Source organism: Salvelinus alpinus, chromosome 16 (assembly GCF_045679555.1).
Source record: "Salvelinus alpinus chromosome 16, SLU_Salpinus.1, whole genome shotgun sequence".
Classification (NCBI taxonomy): Eukaryota; Metazoa; Chordata; class Actinopteri; order Salmoniformes; family Salmonidae; genus Salvelinus; species Salvelinus alpinus.
Window position 1 is genome coordinate 36,453,582 of NC_092101.1, and position 22,867 is coordinate 36,476,448.

Below are 22,867 nucleotides of genomic sequence, written 5' to 3' on the forward strand. Positions count from 1 at the left end.
GGCTAACTTTGGTGCTAACTCCATTTATCCTGAATATAGTGTCTGAGCCATGAGTTGAGAACCAATGAAATCAGATACCCTCCCTCTCTCAAAGATTGTCATCATCCACTTCATTTGCAACCTGGTCTCAGAGCATTTCATATTATTCTGTACGTAAATCAGTGACTCTTCTTTTAATATAATATGTTACGTTTCGTATGGACTGTATTAATTTGTGGATTGTCATCACCCATTTCGTATGATATGTTGCAAATTTGCAAATGTACGATATGTTAACTAGGTGGCTAACCTTAGCTAGTTGGCTAACATTAGCTAGGCTAAGGGTTAGGGTTAAGTTTAGGAGTTAGGTTAAAGGGTTAATGTTTGGGTTATGGGAAGGGTTAGCTAAAAGGGTAAAGGTTAGGGTTAGGGGAAGGGTTAGCTATATGGCTAAGTAGTTGCAAAGTAGCTAAAAAGTAGTAAGTAGTTGAAAGTTGCTAAAATGTTAAATTTGTCCTCGAACTCGCAACCTTTGGGTTGCTAGACATTCGTATTATACACCAACCTACCCACCCTCCTTTTGTTTTTGGCTTAAGTAACCTTCTGTCTTATGTAACAATACCAAACGTAACATATCATACTAATTTCAGTGTCTCGGATTTACATTTACTGTGTTAGGTCTAGTGTATGAAACCGGGCTGTCATTTGATGATGAAATATTTGATGAATTAAACATATTTTTGTGTGTAAAAAACAGTAATGTCAAGATACCTATCACATTACACATTTAGCAATGACAACATTTGCTTTCCAAACTGTACTTTTTCCAGGTGATTGTATTTTGAAATTTACGCAAAGGCAAAGTGACAGCCGCAACCAAACATTGACATATAATGCATAGATGGCAGTTTCCATTCAAGTCTAGACTGCAAGCCATTGCTAGAGTAGCCCTTCCCATGAGTCAAATTGCAAAGGTTTTGAGGTTTTAAATCCTTCTATGGATTATATTTCTATGGCCACAACGCAACAAGCTGTTCCACAGATAGAAGAAGCAGTGATAGGAGTGGGAAAAATGTGCTCCTGCATTTAGAAGCACACCAAAGACGGCATTAAAGATAAGTAATACAAATATAGGCTACACTAAAAAAGGCCTGTTTCACACCATAGCCTGCTGAATTTGCAAGATAACTTTTTTTTTCATTTTGATTTCAGCACAAATTAAAATGTGGCACTGAATACTGACTCTCCCATGGATTGATATTTCATAATTGTGTCAATGAAGCGTTAAGCTAGCCACATGCGACATGCACGTGCAGTTACAAGCCTGCTAGAGTTAGCGACAGGCTGACGAGTAATATCTACCATTGTAGGCCTAGTACGGATGAAGCCTGGCTGGAATGTGAATACAGTTTGATACCACATCTTAGTTTCCTTCTAGCTTTCTTAGAAGTATACCCCTCTGGCCATTACCAAATGTCCTGAATAACAAGCTCACCCCGGACCATGCCCTAATCCCGACACTAGTAAAAGAAAGAGACTGGGGAAGTGCTTGCTGTTGTTAAATAAAACCTGTTTGAAAATAATTTGAAATTGATGTGCCTTGATTTGAGGGCAGCACAGGTTAACTGTCCTGTTGCATAACAATCACATTTTGAAACAGTGTGTGCATTCATCATGCGCATAGAAAAACTCAAGCTGGGGAGACCGTTAGAGATATTTGGAACTCACACATGAAAAGGTTAAACAGGTTAACATTCATAAGGCAGCAGGGCTAACCAGCTGGCAAGTGTCTTCACGGACATTTTCAGACTCTCCCTGACCCAGTCTGTAATACCTAAATGTTTCAAGCAGACCACCAGAGTCCCTGTGTCCAAGAACGCCAAGGTAACCTGTCTAAATGACTATCACCCCGTAGCACTCACATCTGAAGCCATGAAATGCTTTGAAAGGCTGGTCATGGCTCACATCAACACCAACATCCCAGACACTCTGGACCCACTCCAATTCGCATAGTGCCCCAACAGATCCACAGATGATGCCATCTCTATTGCCTGGTGGTAAGGTTAGGCAACAACACATCGCCATGCTGACCCTCAACATGGGGGCCCCTCAGGGGTGCTTAGTCCCCTCCTGTATTCCCTGTTCACATCACTGAGATTTCCACATCACTAAAGATCTATCATGGTCCAAACATACCAACACAGTTGTGAAGAGGGCACAACAATGCCTCTTTCCCTTCTGGTGACTGAAAAGATTTGGCATGGGCCCTCAGATCCTCAAATAGCTAATCTTGACTGACTGCATCACCGTTTTGTATGTTCGGCATACAATTGCAAGGTGCTACAGAAGGTAGTGCTTAAGGCCCAGTACATCAATGGGGTCGAGCTCCCGGCTATCCAGGACCTCTATACCAATTGGTGTCAGAGGATGGCCCTAGAAATGTTCAAAGATTCCAGCTACCCAAGGCATAGACTGTTCTCTCTGCTACCGCATGGGAAGCGGTACCGTTGCACCAAGTCTGGAACCAACAGGACCCTGAACAGCTTTTACCCCCAATCCATAAGACTGCAAATAGTTAGTTTGGACAGATATTTGGTTAACTATTTAACTATCTGCATTGACCTTTTTTGCACTACCTTTTTTAACTCATCACATACGCTGTTGCTCCTATTTACTATCTATCAATTTATACCTATTTATATGTATATATTTACCTCAATTACCCCGTACCCCTGTACATCAACTAGGTACTGGTACCCCTTGTGTAAAGACAAGTTATCATTACTCATTGTGTATCTATTATTACTTTTATTATTATGTGTTTTACTTTTCTTTTCTTTCTCTATTTTCTTTCTCACTGCATTGTTGGGAAGGCCCCATAAGTAAGCGTTTCACTTAGTCCACACCTGTTGTTTATTAAGCATGTAATGAATACAATTTGATTTGATGATTTGATCTCAAGCTGGTAGGATGGCCACTAGATGGAGCCACAGTCCATTTATTTCAGTCTTCCACCTTAAAAGTAGGCCTACATGTTAATCAGCAGTGGAGCAAGGTACACTATTTAACCAAACCCATCATAATATATCTAACCAAAGAAGGTATATTTTTGGAGCTGATGTATGAACTGTGATGAGGTGTTTGTGTGTGTGTGTGTGTGTGTGTGTGTGTGTGTGTGTGTGTGTGTGTGTGTGTGTGTGTGTGTGTGTGTGTGTGTGTGTGTGTGTGTGTGTGTGTGTGTGTGTGTGTGTGTGTGTGTGTGTGTGTGTGTGGTGTGTGTGTGAGTGTTTCTCTTTTGCAGTTTTATTCAACATGAATTGTAACTATCACAGAGACCACACAGACCAGAGAGAGAGCGAGAGAGAAAGACAGAGACATAGACAGAATGAGCATCCCAAATCTGCTCCTATTGTATTGTTATCGTTGATGTTGATACATTTGTACACAAACAGAAAACTCAAATAATTTATCCACTTAAAGCTGCAATATGTAACTTTTCTGGTGACCGGACAAAATTCATATAGAAATGTGAGTTATAGATCTATCATTCTCATTGAAAGCAAGTCTAAGAGGCAGTATATCTGTTCTATGTGCACTATTTCTATGCTTCCCGTTTTTAAGTTTTGTTTTTGCTTATTTTACTTTCAGTTTTGTACCTCAGCTTCAAACAGCTGAAAATACAATATGTTTGGTTATTGACAATATATTTCACAGTGGTTTAGATGGTACAATGATTCTCTACACTATACTTGCTTGTTTTATCATATAAACTGAAATTAGGCGAATTATTAGAATTGTAGCAACCTGGAAATGGCGGAGAGATTTCTCCACCGTGCATCTTTGTGAGAATGTTTCGGGCATTTCTCCCCGCTCCCGTCTATCTCTCTCTCTCTGTCTCTCTGTCTCTCTCTAATCTGTTTTTCTCCAAGAAACAAGCTTCTTACTCTATAGTGTGTTCTGTTTACTGAAGTTCTAAAAACACTGTGCGGTCACATCTCCATAAATGTGGCCCTCTGCAGCTCGTTTGTTTACAAGTTCTTTAAAAGTTTGCAATCCTGAAAAATCTGCTACGAGGCCGGGGGGTAGAGGTCTGGTGAAGCGGAAGACTTTTTTTCCGTGGAACCAGGCAGGCTGGCCCAGGCTGTAGATGGCGCAATGAGACAACACAAAACATGGAAATTCCTAAGTCTCCAACATCGTGTCGAGTTTGTAAACAATCTAAAATGTTATAGGCCTACTTAAATAGAAATGACCTAGGCCTACTCTACTTAGACACTCACCAAGTATTCGGAAAAAGTAAATTAGATTGTATTAAACTCCAGCTGCCTTTGATCTCACGAAGTCTATGGGTAAATATTGATAATGCAGCTCACTGTCTACGATAAAGACATGCAGCTCACTGTCTACGATAAAGACATGCAGCTCACTGTCTACGATAAAGACATGCAGCGAGTTGTGTAGCCGTCGCCTTATTTCATTTCCCCCCATTCTTACTATGCCATGAGATAAAATCCTTACATAATTATCCCCGTGGCTCAAAGTATATAATGCTCCTCTTCAAAGGAGTCATTCCTTTTCCACAACATTTATATCTAGTTATTAAATGGGATTGTTTTAAAACTTACCTAGAATCCACGCTTTTGATTTACCTTTGCTTTACCTTCTTAAGCACGTTTTTTACGTTACAAAGTGTTATCATACAAAACAAAGACGTTGCATTTGGTTATTAAAAGTATGCCTGTGAATGCCAAATAATCAAATTTACACCAACTCAAATCTAATATGAATCACAAATCTCCATAAATTATCAACAAGGATAATAGGCCTATAATAATAGTAAATTCCAATGATTAGCCTATAATTAGCATACTATATTTCTGAGAGACAAGTAGGCAGGTGTAGCCGAAAATATATCAGCTTTATTAAAACACTTTACAACGAGAAAATTAAGCAAATCTCAAAAAGGGTATACAATAAGTGCAAATTTGTTGCAATTTTTGTTATAAAAAGCTTTGTGTATGTGCATGTACTTTTATAAATCAGAACAGAGGCCTAGTTACATGAAATATAGGCTATTTGTTTGCGCAAGTAATGACAGCAAACACATAATTAAAATCGTTTTGAAACTTCTTTTGAAGAAGAAAACGTTGGCCAATAGAGAACAGAATAAGGCAAAGTGGTTTCATTGTCATATAAGCGTTTGTGCTTTCCCACTGGGCAAAAACGGGTTGAACGTTGTTTCCACATCATTTCAACCTACAACAAAAAAATCTATGTGATGACGTCGAATCAACGTGGAAAACCCATTGGATTGGCAAAAAGTCATCAACATAAGGGCATTCCCACTGAGCACGCACTGGTTGAATCAACGTTGTTTCCACATAATTTCAATGAAATTAAATTGAACCAACATGGAATAGACATTCAATTGACGTCTGTGCCCAGTGGGTTTCGTCTTTTCCCCCCTAACTTTTAACCTAAATCCAATGACATGGTGATTTTCGGGGGGATTTCTCGTTGAGTTCACAATAGTTGACAACTCAATCAAATGTAAATAAAAATTTGAGGTTGAAGTGACATCTGTGCCCAGTGGGTCCTTCACTTCAGAAACAGTTAGTGCATAATATACTGTCCTTCATTTAGACCAATCAAGACGACGAAGGTCACTGAAAATATATCCTGACTTGAGAAGTTTTTCCAGACTCTCAAAAATAGGCTACTGTCCCAATTGTTCGTTCTCATCAGTAAGATGACAGGCCATTTATTTGGGTTTTAACTGTCGCCAGACATGTATAGAATCAGTTTAAATTGCTCGATTCTGTGTTCATTCTCATCTCCAGAGCACAGTTTGGGCCTTTACTCGCACTACATTTTCTGCTCACATCACGCACGGTTTGACGTCTTGACAAAGGCTTTGGTGATGGTGGTGATGGTGATGATGATGATAGTACGATCCACTGGCTGAGGGATGGAACGAGGAGATGCCGTTAAAATTCAGGACAAAATCCTTCCTGTCGACCACGGGTGAGGAGTGGCTTTGGTAGCGAGGGATCCCCACTGAGAGAGAGAGAGAGAGAGAGAGAGAGAGAGAGAGAGAGAGAGAGAGAGAGAGAGAGAGAGAGAGAGAGAGAGAGAGAGAGAGAGAGAGAGAGAGAGAGAGAGAGAGAGAGAGAGAGAGAGAGAGAGAGAGAGAGAGAGAGAGAGAGAGAGAGAGAGAGAGAGAGAGAGAGAGAGAGAGAGAGAGAGAGAGAGAGATTGAAGCTCTTCAAAATATATGAACAATACAGTCTTCTCCCCTCCTTCTAACTTAAGCTTTCAATAAGTTTATAGAATTGTTTTTACATACTCGTGTGTGGCACAGAGGAGCGTCCAATCCTAAATGTGAATAACTGGTCAATTAATTAGAAATATGTATATATTGTTAAACGCTTGACTTTTAAACAAAAAAACAGTTTTCTTTCAGAATTTAGGATAATTACACTCTGACGTTTATGCATTACGCATGTGTAATGATGCGTGTGTAAAAATATGTTATAGTATTCAGTGTATTGTGTAGCCTATATTTCTTATATAGATTTTAAGGTTTGAAATTGACACATCTTCCAATAATTTGGCCAGTAAACAATGCGGAGACGTAGTCCCATAACACCACGCGCATAAATAAGAAATCACTCTCAGTAAATCTATAGATTAAACCTAATCGATGACGATGGGGACATTTGTTAATTTGTTATCTTATTAGACTATGTTATATTATGTTATGTTGACCTGTAATACATTATTAATTGCTGAAGAAACAGAGATTTGCTGGCCTTTTGAGAATAGGTAAAACAATGTCTCCGTCCTCAGTATTTCCTTTTCAGGAGAAAAGCACTAAAACAATCAATCCAAATGTCCTCTTCAGAATTATTCAAATTGAACCATGCAATTAATTCACTGTATACAATATGTTATTTGGATGTGTGCAAATTAGATGCATAGACCCTAGGCATGTCCAATTTGTAAGTCGCTCTGGATAAGAGCGTCTGCTAAATGACTTAAATGTAAATGTAAATGTAGCCTCTGCTCATGCTAAGCTAAATATACATTCGAGCAGCAGTCTCCTTTAATTAAAAAATCAGCCAAACGGAAAACACTATCATGACTTGACTTCTGAATCTCTGCGTCCTCTATACTAGCGTCTCTAATGTTTGTTTAGTTTAGTTGAGTTGGTGCACATATTTTGCGTGAGCCCCACTGTTGTATTATGTGTACACAGATATTTGACATAGAGAATGTTTAGTGTTACATTTTTAGTCTTTAACTTAACATGATCTGGTTAAAGACTGAAGTTAAGAGTGATTTGATAGGCATATAATAATCAAACAGCCTCGTTATGTTTCAGTGCTTTTCTACACCAATTGGCCTCCACATCGTTCACAAAGAGGTGTGAAATATTAATTAGGTCAGGGTGCTTATGTTTTCCCTCCTTGATTGTCCATTTCTCCTGAGGGCCATATAGACAATTATCCTGTTTATCCTCGAGATCTGCAGTTGCAACATCACACGTGCTAATTCATCATAATTATAGGCCTACCTCCTAAAATTATTTTCAGACAAATAATTGAATCGGTAAAATAAGAACATAGGTCCTGTCATAGATAGGTATGTATATATCAGGCCAGCTACACCGTCAGAGTGAGAGTCAGGAGAAGGAAGGGGGGAGAGTGACAGAGAGCGTGATCCTCATCAAGTTCATAAGGACTCCAGATGTGACGCCTGTACCCGCAGTGCGCGGTGTTTTCTCTCCTCGAGCCTGCAGGCCTTTATCCAGAGGGTCCTGCCTCGCGCTGCAGCCTTTGCGCCCCATTTTCAGAGACAACACACCCGTCGTGATTGACAGTCGCCATGAGGCGTGTAAGACCCCGCTAGCACAGATAACGTCTTGTCCTCTAAATAGTTATAAGAAGTCGCGTAAAGTTTAACAAGGCTTGGAGTCTCCTGTGGGTAGGTATAGGCCTATGCGCTTGTTTACATCCTCTTCTTCAGTGTGGTCCGACTCGCACAGTCTTTGTTTAGATAACCCCCGAGGCTTTAGAAGGAATAATTCCGCTCTCAGAAATCACTTGGACTTTTGTTAAAGCCTCGATAAATTAGAAGCATTTTAAACAAGATGAACATTAACTAAATTACAAGTGGTCAACTGGCCTAAGGAGCGATGTGTATAATGTGGCTACAATTTTCATTATAGCCCATTGCATCGAGCTCCTATCCAAACATTTATGTAAACAAGAACGCAGCCCCATACATGATTTTATTCCTAAGGCTTAGCCTATATATTCAAGAACAGTTTTCAACTATTTTGTTAATTTCCGTTGTAAGAAGCTGTGGTTGCACTTATATTTCCCACCTCATCTGAATTGTCCTTATAATTATGCATGTATATTTGTCTTTGAGTCCCTCAAATATGATTATTTCGGCCTATGTCATTCAAATTGTTTCCTTAATTCCACAACAGAATATAGTTGCAAACTAATAATCAGAAATACAATACAATTATTTTAACCCATAAAATTGGGAAGCTATTTTGCCATAACACAACCTGCAATGTGAAGGAGATGCATCCACGTGAACCAGTCATGTTAATTAAATGATATGAATATAACATTACATCGAAAATGCATTAAGAGACATATGCATCTCCAACATAGTTTTATAGATGTATTACAAATGCAAGTCATTACATATTTAGGTCGCAACAACTCACTTTTATATTAGTCTAATTATTTTATTTGCCAACGTTTTGATTCATCTGCGTATCACACATGTCAAAGTTGTAGCTGTTAATGATATTCAACTAGACTACATTTGGTTCTGCATGTAGGAGATTGTCTATAAGACAGTCTATAAGATTTTCGGCATATTGTCTATAAGATAGGCCAACTATAATTTTCACAAATACAAATTTAGCAATTTTATAGGCTATTACGCATTGCGTAAAGTTGTGTTTTTAGCCTCCAGAAAACAGCATGACTGACCAAAGAGCAGGTCAATTGTCAACCTGCAAATATTTTTGTTTGCCACGTGTATAAAAAATGCAGTACTTTTTGTGATTGACCAAGTGTTATTACGCATGACATTTCACATCTATTTATTATCGTGTTATGACTTGATTTACACAACGTTTATTACCTGAGATTTCGGCGGTGTCCCTGGCGTTCTGGTGGAGGTAGCTCTGCTCCAGGGAGTAGGGGGACATGCCAGAGTGTAGCCCAGAGGACGCCGGGCTGCTGGAGGCCAGAGGCTGCTGCTTGATGTACGGGGAGCCGCCGGGAGACGCCCAGTGTCCGGAGGTACTGGCATATGGAGAATGACCGTGACCGTCCAACGCACTGGCCATAGCCGGGGACGAGGGCACAGGGCTGCTGCTACTGTCCGGTCCACCGTATTCCCCGTTGGACGTTACCGGACAGCTGGCCATGTACGTGGACCCGGGGCTCGGGGACATGTGAGGTACGTGGTGGCCGCTAAGCCCGTCGTAGCCACCTGCCATGGAGTTGGTCATCATGTCCAAGTTGTAACTGTTGCTATGACACGCCAGAGACCCGGGCGCCTGAAATTCAAAGCTCTGCGGCAAAATGGAAGTACCGAAGCCTATACCGTTCATCATCCGGTACATGGGCTTTAGGGCTTGGCATTTTCTCCGGAAGCCCCTGGGTCTGCGGCGGAACGAGCCCTCTTCGAACATGAACTCGCTGGCCGGGTCGATGGTCCAGTAGTGGCCTTTGCCCGGTCTGCCCAGCCCTTTTGGCAGCTTGATAAAGCACTCGTTTAGGGAAAGGTTGTGCCGGACGGAGTTCTTCCAGCCCTGGTAGGATCCTCTGAAGAAGGGGAACCGGGTCTGGAGAAACTGATAGATCTCACTTAGAGTCAGCCTCTTGGTGGGTGAGCTCTGTATCGCCATGACGATGAGCGCAATGTAGGAGTAGGGAGGCTTCTCTGGTCGCCTCAGTCCTGAGCTCGCCTTCTTGCCTTTGGCCCCGGTCGAGGAACTGTCCATAGCGGCCTGTGGGCTCATCATGGCGGGGTGCAGGACACCGGAGGCCGGGCTGGACCTCAGGGGAGGCGGTGGGTCCAGCTGCTGCTGAGAGGTCTCGGTCGTCATCTCTGCTCCGCTGACGCACTGCGTAGCTGAGCAGTGACGCGAGGAGAGAAAGAGAGATGGGGGAAAGATGAGAAAGAGAGATGGGGGAAAGAGGAGAGCGAGATTGAGCAAGAGATCTAGAGAAGAAAAAGGGACGTATATGATTCAAAGAAGGTGATAGCAAGTAATGACACTTCTACTCAAAGTCCTCTACAAATCACATACGCCGTTGGTCTTCGGAATTCAACAAAATGGGCTTGGAGAGGAAAAACTCTCTTCCGTTCTGTTGGACTCTCCTATTACGCAGAAAATCTGCAGCGAGTTCGCAGTGTCAGAATGTGGGAGAGAGATGAGAGAGCAGAGTATCCAGGGAGTGCTGGAGCGCTCGCTATAATGCAGCGTTTTGCGGAGGTTCAGTTCGACACAGAGGCTCCGGTGCGGTTCGGTTCGGTATCACCGTGGCCGTGAGTGCAGCTCTGCGGCGCACCGGGTGGCCATCGCCCGCCTTAATCCCTAAAGGGGAGGAAACGCGAAGACTCCTCAATTTAGTGCGCGCGGCCGCTCAGCCAAACAAAACGCGACCACCTATCATTTCGTAAATCTTTCTTTCCTCTCAGACCCCCCCATCTCCAAATCCCCCCTGAAATCAGTGACGACTAGAGCCCCCCTCCCCTCCCCTTCCACAGCCAGTCGCTGCAGCAGAGTCAAGCCCCTCTCTCTCTCTCTCTATCTCGCACCCCCCCTCCCTCTTCCACCCTCTCTCATTCCCCTGCTCTCTGACATCTCAAAAACACGCAATTATGCCATCTATCAAACCTCCCCAGACATTCCAATCAACAGCGTCACACGCCACGCGCACAAGGCAAAGAGCTCCATCTCCAACACTCTTCTTGCATGTTGTTGCCTGTTGCTAAGTGTCATTATACTGAATAACGGAAACATTTTCTGTAATGAAATACTGAGGGTATAACAGTATAGGCTATTATATATAAGAGTATGCCTCTTAAAAAAAATTGAAAGTGCTTCTCTGTGTTACCATGCAACAATATCATGTTGGATGGCCTACCGATCCAGTAAAGGCAGTGTTGTAGAAGCGACACATAGAACAAACTGTGTAGGCTCATACATCTCGTAGTATAAATCCTATCTCATGTTTTCCTAGTTCGCTCAGAACCCAACCGTAAGAGTCACTACCGGGGGAAAGGTGGTGGTATTTCGCTGGGGTGCATGCATCTGCATAGGGGGGGGGGGGGGGGGGTTCTGAGTAAATGACTTTGACATGAGTGGAAGCAGGCTTTTTCCATCAAGAGCGGCCGGCCTTGGATACCACACACAGCGCGCCAGTGTCAGTTTACAGCCCTAGGCTCGAGCCGGTCCCCTGGGCCCCGCGTTCATTAGAGAGAGAACCGAAATTAGGAGCGCGGGCGTCGACAGCTTCCTCCCCTATGAAGACAGACCATAATATAGATTTGTCCAACATGATGCAATTATTTAGTCTTAAAAGATAAAAGCCCTATGATCAATAATGATAACAACGAGAGAAATAGGATTTGTTCAGAAACGTGGCCTACAAATTCAGAGTGTATTAATCCTGTTACAAGGTTGACACTATATGACACTATATTGCAGGCCTGCATCATGCAGATAGCTTGTTTAATATTTATACTGTGATGACTTTTATGGTTAATTTTGTTATGCCTGCATTTGATAGGGCCTACACTTCCTCGTTTTCAATTCAACCACCTAATGTTATAAAAAAAAACATATTGAGCTAAATATTCGTTTATATAGCCTAGTAGTTAAATAATGCAATCATTTTCAGTCATTTTTCAGTATGTATATGCTTTGTAAAAAGCCGGCCTATTATGTTTGGTAGTTGTATACGTTTATAATAAACAGCTCATTGTTACAGTTGAGTAGGTCTAGGCTATACAGAAATACAAATAGACCTACAAACAATATTTGTCCAAAATTGGTCATAGGCAAAAAATTAATAATATTACGTAAGATTTAGATGATCAATCTTAATTTGTACCGAAATCACATCACCCCATTCTGTTTGTATGCCTAGTCTCCCTCATTTCATTTCTACTACCTGGATTTGTTTTACACTGAGCTTTATTTTGCTTTATGCCGCTGAATTGAAACAATGAGAAGGAAAGAGTAAACAACTGTATACAGTAGACTAGGCCTAAACCTCTGATCAGAATATAATCATTTAAGGTTCAGGCTGGGACTACGGGATTTAATTTCTGCATTTATGATACGGGCATTTTATATTGGGATAGTCGAGCTTTAGAAAACAGACAGAAAATAAAATATGTAATAAACTAATCAGCTCCTCATCTATTTGTGTGTCTGTCTAACATTACCCCCGTCCTTTCATGTGTAGTCCTTAGATATAAAAGATTTTCAAACAATGGCCATCAACAATACCCTTTACACTTCACAACAAAGGATGTGAGGATAAAATCATTTTCCACCGTGACACAGAGAAGTTTGTGGAACCTAATGGCCTTAGAATTTCCTGCGACATCAGAACGTATGACCCCCGCGGTGATCAGGATGCCTCCGCGGCTAGGAGGAAACTTTGTTCTGCGCGAGAGCACTTTGAAGACTGGCCACTGCTTTTACGAGTTCACAGCGAAGCGCGTATAGGAGCTCTTATTATAGCTGTTTTGAAATATCTAGTAAACAACAATTATATCACATATTTACATGGGTTCTGGTTTTTAATAGTGATGGATATCCTTTGGCATTTCTGTCCGAGTTTGATCCTTTTAGCCTGAAGAACACCAGCCTAGAACAATATAAATTGTTGTTTTTATCTTTGGTAAATATTGAAGTGTCAACTATAATATTATAGCTAATATTGCTTTAACGTCCCTGATTATTTATACAAAGGCTTACACCATTCAAATATTAGTTCATGAAAAATGTGGCTCAGAATTCTGTTTATGAATGTGTATTTAATATGTAGGATATTAATGAATAATAAATGAATGCTGCGGTGCATTAAATAAATTAAAATGTTGCTTTATATTGTTTCACTTTTTGTTTTTGTTTTGATAAGCCATTAAACGACACACTCTTTCCATGGAAACACAGGCCTGCTGGTTGTTGGCTGTGGTGGAAAAATAAGTAAGGTATCTTGTTTGAGTAAAAGTAAAGATAACTTAATAGAAAATGACTCAAGTAAAAGTTAAAGTAACCCAGTAAAATACTACTTGAGTAAAAGTCTAAAAGTATTTGGTTTTAAATATACTTAAGTATCAAAAGTAAAAGTGTGAATTTAAAAAAAATCCTTATATTAAGCAAACCAGACGGAACAATTTTCTTGTTTATTAAATTTACGGATAGCCAGGTGTCCAACACTCAGACATAATTTACAAATGAAGCATTTGTGTTTAGTGAGTCCGCCAGATCAGAGGCAGTAGGGATGAGGAGGGTTGTTATCTTGATAAGTGTGTGAATTGGACCATGTTCTGTCCTGCTAAGCATTCAAAATGTAATGAGTACTTTTGGGTGTCAGGGAAAATATATGGAGTAAAAAGCACATTATTTTCTTTAGGAATGTGATTAAGTAAAAGTAAAAGTTGTCAAAAATATAAACAGTAAAGTACAGATACCCCAAAAAACAGATACCCCTAAGTACTTTGCACCACTGGTTGTTAGTCCTTCTCATAGGCCTATGGCCTACTTTGACCTCTCCTCACTTCTTTTGACAAGTGCCTACATCTTGCCTGAGCATTTTTTTACTCCTTTTGAAGAGATGAAACATAGTTTAAATAGCTCTTTCCAGCGTATTTTAACGGTAATGTGCGTCTTTATGTCTTCTTTCAGGCGCCCCAGCAGCCGCGCTTCCTGTCCAGCTCAACTCGGACTTTTGTGCTGATAGTACCAGGTTCTTTCTCCAGAAGCTCAGGCGTGGTTCAGCGGCCTGCAGAGTGACTGACTGTTTGAACTTCCTAACATTGTGCCTGGACTGCAGGCCTAAACCCTGGACCAGAACTACATCATATTTAGGTTTCTATTCAATCAATAGCGCTGAAGATCCCTATTATATATCGCGATTGACAATTCAAGACAATGTTCCCGCGGTGGCTGAAACTGCTTTCACGGTAAACACTGCATACGTCGGCTCAATCGGAAATGACATTTGAACGCGGATCTTCCGGGTTACTTCGGCGATACGGATTGAATAGAGCCCAGTATCTACTGCTCTCAGATTCAGGCATGTATTCAGTTTATTAGGATACGCCATATCTTAACTAGTTCCTGTTCCACACACCAGCGAGAGCTAGTCCTAGGCTATAGAATGAAAACATAACGGTGGCCTACATTGATGGAGCGTTCACCTGTTATGGCCGTCAGTGCTAGTGCTCTGCCCAGTGCGTAGCATACAGGTGTGCTGTTCCGGGATTTCACCTGCAGGTTGCAGCATTGTTCCTGGAACGGGACTCAACCCTCTTACCTGTCACCTAGACCGCCGGTTGTACGTTTTGGTTTTTGCCCTAGCACTACACAGCTAAACAAAGCTTGATGATGAGTTGGTTATTTGAATCAGCTATGTAGTGATAGGGAAAAAAACAAAACGTGCATCTAAGGGGGGTCCCAGGACCGAGTTTGCAGACTGCAGAGTAAAACTATAGTGACACATGTCAGGTTATTTTTGTTAGCATAGTATAGTCCTAGGTCTATGCATCAATGTGCATGATTGAGGAGGACGGACAGATAATGTTTTATGTCAAAATATTTGTACACATGCATTGTATTTGTAGAAACATGTATGGGCCTAAGCAAGAATGTCTTCCATTCTATTTGTGCCCAGATCGATGAGGGACTGATAACCCCTCGCAAGAAAGACAGGGTCAAATGCAAATGGAAAATGGCAAATGTATCAACACATTTGCTCTTTTACTTTTCAGATTTGATCGTTTATCAATTGAGCAATTTTTGAGATTATCTTTCTCATTAGCCTATAGGCTCATTTCTCATTGGTCCACAATAAAATAATGCACTATTCACGATATTTTCTATGTATACTATTTTACAATGTTTGTCTAGATACAGCACTTGCTAGTGATAGTCTACAACTTTGTCAATAACATTAGGCCTGACATTGTTAGGATAACGGGAATCGTAATTAATGTGGGCGACACTACATGTGATGACATCGAGGGTTTCCCTCAGGACCGTGGACTGCATCCTTGCTTCGATGGATAACCCCCATATATCCCCTGTCCGTGTTGAAAGGTCAAATCATTTAGGTTTTATTGGAAGTGTGTTGTGATCATTTATAGACTTGGCGCATGAAGTAGCCAGCCAAAATGATTGTTTCTCATTATTATACCCTTACAATAGTCCAACTTGTCTTTTGGTCATTTCATTTTGAAACATTGTTTTGGTAAAAGTTATTTGTATAGCTTATCGTTTAGCATACGCAGGTCTGTGTCTTCGTTGTTGTGGACAGGTAGGCTAAATGTCGTAATTCATCCCACATCTTTTTTTGTATTCTAAAGATGTTGTTGTAAATCTTACTCAGAAAATCAGAACATGTATTTAATGTTTGTCATGTGTTTAAAAAAATCCTCAACATAGCCTATAGCAGGATGAAAAAGGTCTAATATATTTTTTCAAATGTTGGTGATAAAAAAACAAACATGAAATGCACTGTTTTATAATAATAATAATAATTATAATTAGTAGTAGTATGTATTAGCCTATTATTATTTCAGTATGACATTTTGAATTGCGTAACTTGAAACGAGAACAAGCTACAAGGCAGAGTAAATTCAAATGTCATATTTGAACAAGCTATATTTGATTGTACAATTGGATCTGGAGACCCAGATCCCAGGCACGTTTCTTACCGTCGTGTGAACGCCACAGAACAGATCATGTTTAATGAGTACACCATAGTTTGGGTGGCATGCTATGGTAGACCTACAATTGATCCTTAAGCATAAACCATAGTTTACATTTAGAGACAGAGTGCATTTGTCCCAAGTCTGAGATTTCATCCTCGAACCTATACAGAAGAGCTCGAGGAGACGTGTGTGTTTTCACTGTGCTTAATAGATACCGTACATTATAACTACACATGATTTGCTATTGTGCAGCTAAATGTCTGTAATAACTGAACTCAAACCCCCTCACTCGGAACAACCTTCCTAGACGTGTGTTGCAGTTAAAGTTAATGATCCTTTGTGTAAAGCATCAGATTCTATGATTTACTTGACATAATTCAGCACTCCCCATTCTGGGACCGATCTCACCACCCTTAAATATTTAGAAATAGCTCAACCGAGCTGTAATTTGTGCCTAACAGTGTTGCTTCCTTAGCTGTGACGTTCCGTGCGGTGCAGGCAGAGAAGAAGACAGAGGGGTGAAATGTAAGTATTGTAAATCTGTGAATGTATATCCCTCTCTGTGCCTAACACTGCTGTTTCCTAATTGTGCCTTGCCGTGCAGAGTAGGCAGATGTCTGAAATGATTGTATATCTTTCTCTTCATTCCTCTGGAACTTCAGCAGGCTAGTTTAAGTGGTGAGGATGCCAAAACAGCGCCAGTGTTGCCAGGCGCTACGCCCTTCCAGTTCCAGGCAGATATCGGATCTTCCTCTGATCACCCATGCAAACTTTTCCCGCCCTCTGATTCCAAACACACTTCAAGTAGGCCTATAATTAATGGAAAAATATAGATCATTCTTTATTTTCCTTTAGGTAAAGATAAGGCAAGAGCAATATAAAAAATTAAATACTCCTGGTTTGCTTCGATAATTTTTTCCCCAATAAGTTTTTATTTTCTCTCATAAAAAATATCGTCCATGCATGAATCAATGTTTAGGAAAACAGACAGTGTATTTCCTTTCTTTTTGTGCAGCCTCCTTACATGGAGTAATCAACAATCCAACAAATATTTTAAAATACAATATTTTTCAGCAAGTCATACAAAACTACATCAACACATACATAGTACTATATTTTTCAAATTGTTGGCACATGGTAGCCGTCGTTTACATTAGAAATGACCTAAGAACCACGTAACACACACACACACACACACACACACACACACACACACACACACACACACACACACACACACACACACACACACACACACACACACACACACACACACACAGTGGAAAGGCATGTCAGATTGCAACTAATTTGCCTGGTCCTAGTAGTAACCAGATAGAAATAAAGTCATGACAACAATAACACATTACGTTATTCATCACCGCTAAACGACTTGTTATAATCAGAAACAGTTAAATGCACTGAAATGCCTTTTTTTAAGACATTCGAAAAACGTAGAGCGCATAGGAAAGTGCACAAGGCAAATTTAAGATACATAATTACATTATCGTCTGTTACGTTGGCTTTAGGAGAGCAATGAATCTATCTGGAAAGGATGACAGCTGCCAACTCGCGCTGTGTGCATCTTCACAGGGGAGAAAGCAGCCTCCGAGTTTGGCATGTGGCCCTGCGACGTCATGTGGAGAGCTGTGAGTGGGTCCCTGGTGTGCTCTGCGTGCTCCGCGAGGCTGCACCTGTACACGTTCAACATGTGTGACGCGCCGGTGCTGACCTGGGGGTAAGAGTGCTGTGCATGTGCGTGTGCCATAACAGCGGGTAGCGGTGGGTAGGCCAGTGTGTAGGGCAGCATGTGGTGAGAACCCGCGGGCCAGTAGAGCCGGTGGGCACCGGGGTTGGCATGTGCACTGTCTCTATCGGTGTGGTCTCTGTCCTCCCTACGTATGAAGGGCTTGCTGAGGATGCTATCGATGGAGAAGGAGCTGGAAGAGCTGGAGAACTTGGCTCCCATCACCCTCTCCTCCCGGGAGGGCACAGATGCAGGGGCCGAGATGCGAGTCTCCTCGCCTGGTGTCTGGATGTCAGGGGTCTCGGTGTCCTTATTGGAACCACCGGACCGGCCCTTAGTGATGCGCTTCCTCCTGCGACGGAACACCCCGTCAGCGAAGGTGTACTCGCTGTGCGGGTTCAGCATCCAGTAGTTGTCCTTGCCCCATGGCCTGGAAGGGTCCCGGAGCACCTTGAGGAAACAGTCGTTCAGCGACAGGTTGTGGCGCACCGAGTTCCTCCAGCCGGTGTAGCTGCCCCGGAAGAACGGGAACTTCTTCATCAAGTAGTCGTTGATCTCGGCCAGAGTCAACCGGCCGCTGCCAGAGTCCCGGATGGCCATGGCAATGAGTGCGATGTAGGAGTAGGGCGGCTTGGGTCTGCGGGTGTAGGGCTTTCCCTTGCCATCGCTGCTGCTCGGGGTAGCAGGTGCCGGACTGTTGGCCACGCAGTCCCCGTCTGAGCCCAGCTCGTCCCCGGATAGGGGAGAGGGGACGCTACCTTCCGCATCACTGTGACTGCAAACCTCCATAGGCTTCTGAACGAAGTGGCTTGCGGAGAACACTTCAAGTTTCATTTTTTATATTTATTGTTTTCCCCCTCCTCTCACCTGTCAGAGTTCGTTGCAGTACAGTGCGGTTCTCCTCATCAGACAGTAAGACAATCTGACTGTCTGTGGTTGTTCTTTAGAGAGGCGCAGGTGTAGCCTGTGAGTCTGTTTCAGTGGTGGAGTCAGTGCACCTGTCTGTCTGTTTCGGTCCGAGGAGCTCCGATGTACAGAGGAACGGGAGGCACCCAAACTCGTGCCTGTTTAGCAGCTGAAAGTAGATTTGTCTCCGGAGACACACGCGCCCTGTTATAATATAATCCCTCCGCGAGGGACAGCCCACGGGGGGCGTGGTCTAGCGTCTCAAACTCAGAGTAATCTCAAATCCATTGAAGCGATTGAGGGATTTATGATTGCACGCTCCTCTGTGCCACACAGGAGTATGTAAAACAAAAATAAACACATAGAAAGCTAAAGTTAGAAGGAGGAGGGGAGAAGAACTATGTGTATTGTTCATATATTCTAGAGAGCTCCAATCTCTCTCTCTCTCACACACACACACACACACACACACACACACACACACACACACACACACACACACACACACACACACACACACACACACACACACACACACACACACACACACACACACACACACACACACACACACACACACACACACACACACACACACACACCTGAGTGAGTGACTCACCTGCATGACTGTAGATTGTGTACCAGAAAAGAGTTTAGCGTGAGATGGGGTGCATTTACCAGACAGGCACACACAGATGTGTTTACGTTTGTCATGTTTATGTTTGTAGAGAATCTCAGGTCACTCTTAAATTGATTTACAATTATATTTAATCGATACATTTACGGTGGTTCTGAACTAAAACACCTTGCTCGAGGTCTAATCTAACATTTCCTGTCTTTGCATAATAACCACCCAGCTGGCACATTTGGTTCCTTGGAAGTTGTGGGAACATAAAATGGAAAGAATTTTAAACATTCTGAGAATGGAAGTAAAAATATTGCCTGTTCTGCGAACAAACATTTTTAGGTTGCAAGGAGGTTCTACTATGTACTACGTTTTACTATGGTTTTCTGAAAGTTTTCATGGGAGGTTTAATTAACATTCTGAGAATGAAAATGATAGGTTATTTGAAAGTAATTAAAGTTCTGAGAACATATTTCAATAAGAAGTTTTATAACACTGCTACATTACATGGCCAAAAGTAGGTGGACACCCCTTTAAATTAGTGGATTCGGCTATTTCAGCCACACCCGTCACTGACAGATGTATAAAATCTAGCAAACAGCCATGCAATCTCCATAAACAAACATCGGCAGTAGAATGTACTGAAGAGCTCAGTGACTTTCAACATGGCACCGTCATAGGATGTCACCCTTCCAACAAGTCAGTTCGTCAAATTTCTGACCTGTTAGAGCTGCCCTGTCAACTGTAAGTGTTGTTATTGTGAAGTGGAAACGTCTAGGAACAAAAACGTCTCACCAGTGAAGTAGAAGGCCACACATGCTTACAGAACGGGACCGGCAATTTCTAAAGCACATAAAGTGTAAAAGTCATCTGCCCTCAGTTGCAACATTCACTACCGAGTTCCAAACTGCCTCTGGAATCAACGTCAGCACAAGAACTGTTCGTCGGTAGCTTCATAAAATAGGTTTTCATGGCCAAGCCAACACCAGCCTAAGATCACCATAGGCAATACCAAGCATCGGCTGGAGTGGTGTTAAAGCTTGCCGCCATTGGACTCTGGAGCAGTGGAAATGCGTTCTCTGGAGTGATGAATCAGGCTTCACCATCTGGCAGTCCGACGGGCAAATCTGGGTTTGGGGGCTGCCAGGAGAACACTACCTGCCCCAATGCATGGTGCCAACTGTAAAGTTTGGTGGAGGAGGAAAAATGGTCTAGGGCTGTTTTTCATGGTTCAGGCTAGGCCCCTTAGTTCCAGGGAAAGGAAATCTTAACGCCACAGCATACGATGACATTCTAGACGATTTTGTGCTTCCAACTTTGTGGCAAAAGTTTAGGGAAGGCCCTTTCCTGTTTCAGCATGTTGCCCCCGTGCACAAAGCGAGGTCCATACATAAATGGTTTGTCGAGATCGGTGTGGAAGAACTTGATTGGCCTGCACAGAGCCTTGACCTCAACCCCATCAAATACCTTTGGGATGAATTGGAACGTCGACTCCGAGCGAGGCCTAATCGCCCAACATCAGTGCCCGACCTCACTAATGCGCCTGTGGCTAAATGGAATCAAGTCCCCGCAGCAATGTTCCAACATCTAGTGGAAATCCTTCCCAGAAGAGTGGAGGCTGTTATTTATAGCAGCAAAGGGGGGACCAAATCCATGTTTAATGCCCATGATTTTAGAATGACATGTTCAACAAGCAGGTGTCCACATTGGTCATGTAGTGTAGCTTAGTTTGTGTTAACTGTTCTTAACTCCAAGCACAGATAGGACACAAGGAAATTCATTTGCTTAGGCATTAATCATGCAAACACATGTATTTTTTATTGTCACACAGTGTCAGTGAGATTCGAATTTATGATCTTCTGTTCTTTATCCATGGAATTAGTCCACTGCACAAGCAGGATGGAGATAGCGTGCCATGTTTTTTTAAAGTCATACAAAGCTGTTCATTTTAGTCTATTCAAAGAGACCCCATTTCAAAGGAAACAAGCAGTCATTAAGATCAGGTGTGACCATTGAATGGGCCCGCCAACACACCTGAACATACTCAACAAGGTAGAAGATAAGAGTTTTGTTTATGCTGAGAACGGAATGTATATGTTTTTAAATTACATTCTTAGAACTTTTAAAGTTTTCTTGTGGTTTTCATGGAAAGTTTTCTTAACGTTCTCGGAACAATTACATTTGAATAGACCCATGAGGAAACCTGTAGGAAATCCTTATGCTGAAGTACTGAAATTCCCACCAGTTGGAGAACATTCCGAGAACATTACCAATATTGAAATGAATTGTAACCATGTTTGAAGTAATAAAATACCAGGAAAATAACGCTTTTTTGTCAAGTTCCTTAAATGTGTTGAGAATGTTCCAAAGCCAAGCAACTATCCTGCACCATTCACAGAAAGTTGTGGGAAGTTCGTATGCAAATTTCTCTTGAACAGAACAAAGAACAACAAAAGAGGAAAGAAGTCTTTGAATCATCCCCTCTTCTGTTGTGTCTATCAGCCATCTTAATCTGTCTTTAATGTTAGGAGCTCTCAAAGTTCCTCCCATCGTTTGTTCAAAGAATAACAACATCTCCCCTCCCACAAAGCTTAAGAGCTATATCAAAGGTTGTGCATAAAACACACGCATGCATACACACACACACACACACACACACACACCCACACACACACACCCACACACCCACACCCACACCCACACACACACACACACACACACACACACACACACACACACACACACACACACACACACACACCGTTTGTAGCCTAATCCTAAAGTACATTTTACATTCTTAAGTTCAGGCCCCATGATAATACAAGGTGTTGGGGACTCCTCCCTCAACATATGACTTCTCTGGAAAGGGGAAGTACTGCTGAGTCAATACCGAGATGACAACACAGTAAAAATAGATGGGTTTAGGTTAGCTCCATAGTAATGCAATATGTAAACTCGGGTTAAAATAAAGGCAAGCCCTGCATTTGCAAAGCGAGGATTACCTGAAAGGTCATGTATAGTTCACAGAATGGAACAGAAGTTCAAATGAAAGGGAAACAAAACGTTGAATTGACGTTTGTGCCCAGTGGGTTAGTGCTTGACATGCAGTAGCTTATACGAACGAGACCAGGAGAGTGATGAGAACACTTGGCGATATGGGTGCTCTGAGATTTTTAACTCTAGACCTATAGCCTATATCACCATTATTTATCTCATCAGTACATATGTTTTTATCACGCTCTCGCTTCTAGAATTACAGACTAATATCTGTCCTGTACCACTCTCTCCTATGGTCAACCCCTCTTCACTCTCTCGCTCTCTCGCTCTCTCTCTCTCTCTCTCTCTCTCTCTCTCAAGTCAATTCAATTTAAATTTAAGGGCTTTATTGGCATGGAAAACGTATGTTTACATTGCCAAAGCAAGTGAAATAGATAATAAACAAAAGTGAAATAAACAATAAAAAGGAACAGTAAACATTACACTCACAAAAGTTCCAAAATAATAAAGACATTTCAAATGTCATATTATGTATATATACAGTGTTGTAATGATGTGCAAATAGTTAAAGTACAAAAGGGAAAATCTCAATCTCTCTCTCTCTAAGCAGGGGTAACGACGCA

The 22,867-nt window shown here is 41.8% G+C and overlaps 2 protein-coding genes across 2 annotated transcripts; both read right to left on the bottom strand.

Moving 5' to 3' along the window:
* Window positions 1–4,878: 4,878 nt before the first annotated feature.
* LOC139541427 (forkhead box protein F2-like) lies at window positions 4,879–10,617 on the bottom strand. The gene is made up of 2 exons (XM_071346072.1): window positions 9,151–10,617; window positions 4,879–6,036 (listed from the first exon to the last, which is right to left on the bottom strand). Exons 1-2 carry the CDS (start codon window positions 10,121–10,123, stop codon window positions 5,858–5,860), a joined length of 1,152 nt encoding a protein of 383 aa, XP_071202173.1. The 5' UTR covers window positions 10,124–10,617; the 3' UTR covers window positions 4,879–5,857.
* Window positions 10,618–16,884: 6,267 nt separating this feature from the next.
* Window positions 16,885–18,807, bottom strand: LOC139541428 (forkhead box protein Q1-like). The gene has a single exon (XM_071346073.1). The coding sequence runs from the start codon at window positions 18,548–18,550 to the stop codon at window positions 17,495–17,497; it is 1,056 nt and encodes a 351-aa protein (XP_071202174.1). The 5' UTR covers window positions 18,551–18,807; the 3' UTR covers window positions 16,885–17,494.
* Between the last annotated feature and the right edge of the window lie 4,060 nt (window positions 18,808–22,867).

Coding starts and splice junctions, on each gene's coding strand:
- LOC139541427 (XM_071346072.1), bottom strand. CDS start 10,123: ATGACGACCGAGACCTCTCAGCAGCAGCTGGACCCACCGCCTCCCCTG. Junction 6,037..9,150: donor GGACACCGCCGAAATCTCAG/GTAATAAACGTT, acceptor TCTCTCTCTCAG/TGGGGATCCCTCGCTACCAA.
- LOC139541428 (XM_071346073.1), bottom strand. CDS start 18,550: ATGAAACTTGAAGTGTTCTCCGCAAGCCACTTCGTTCAGAAGCCTATG.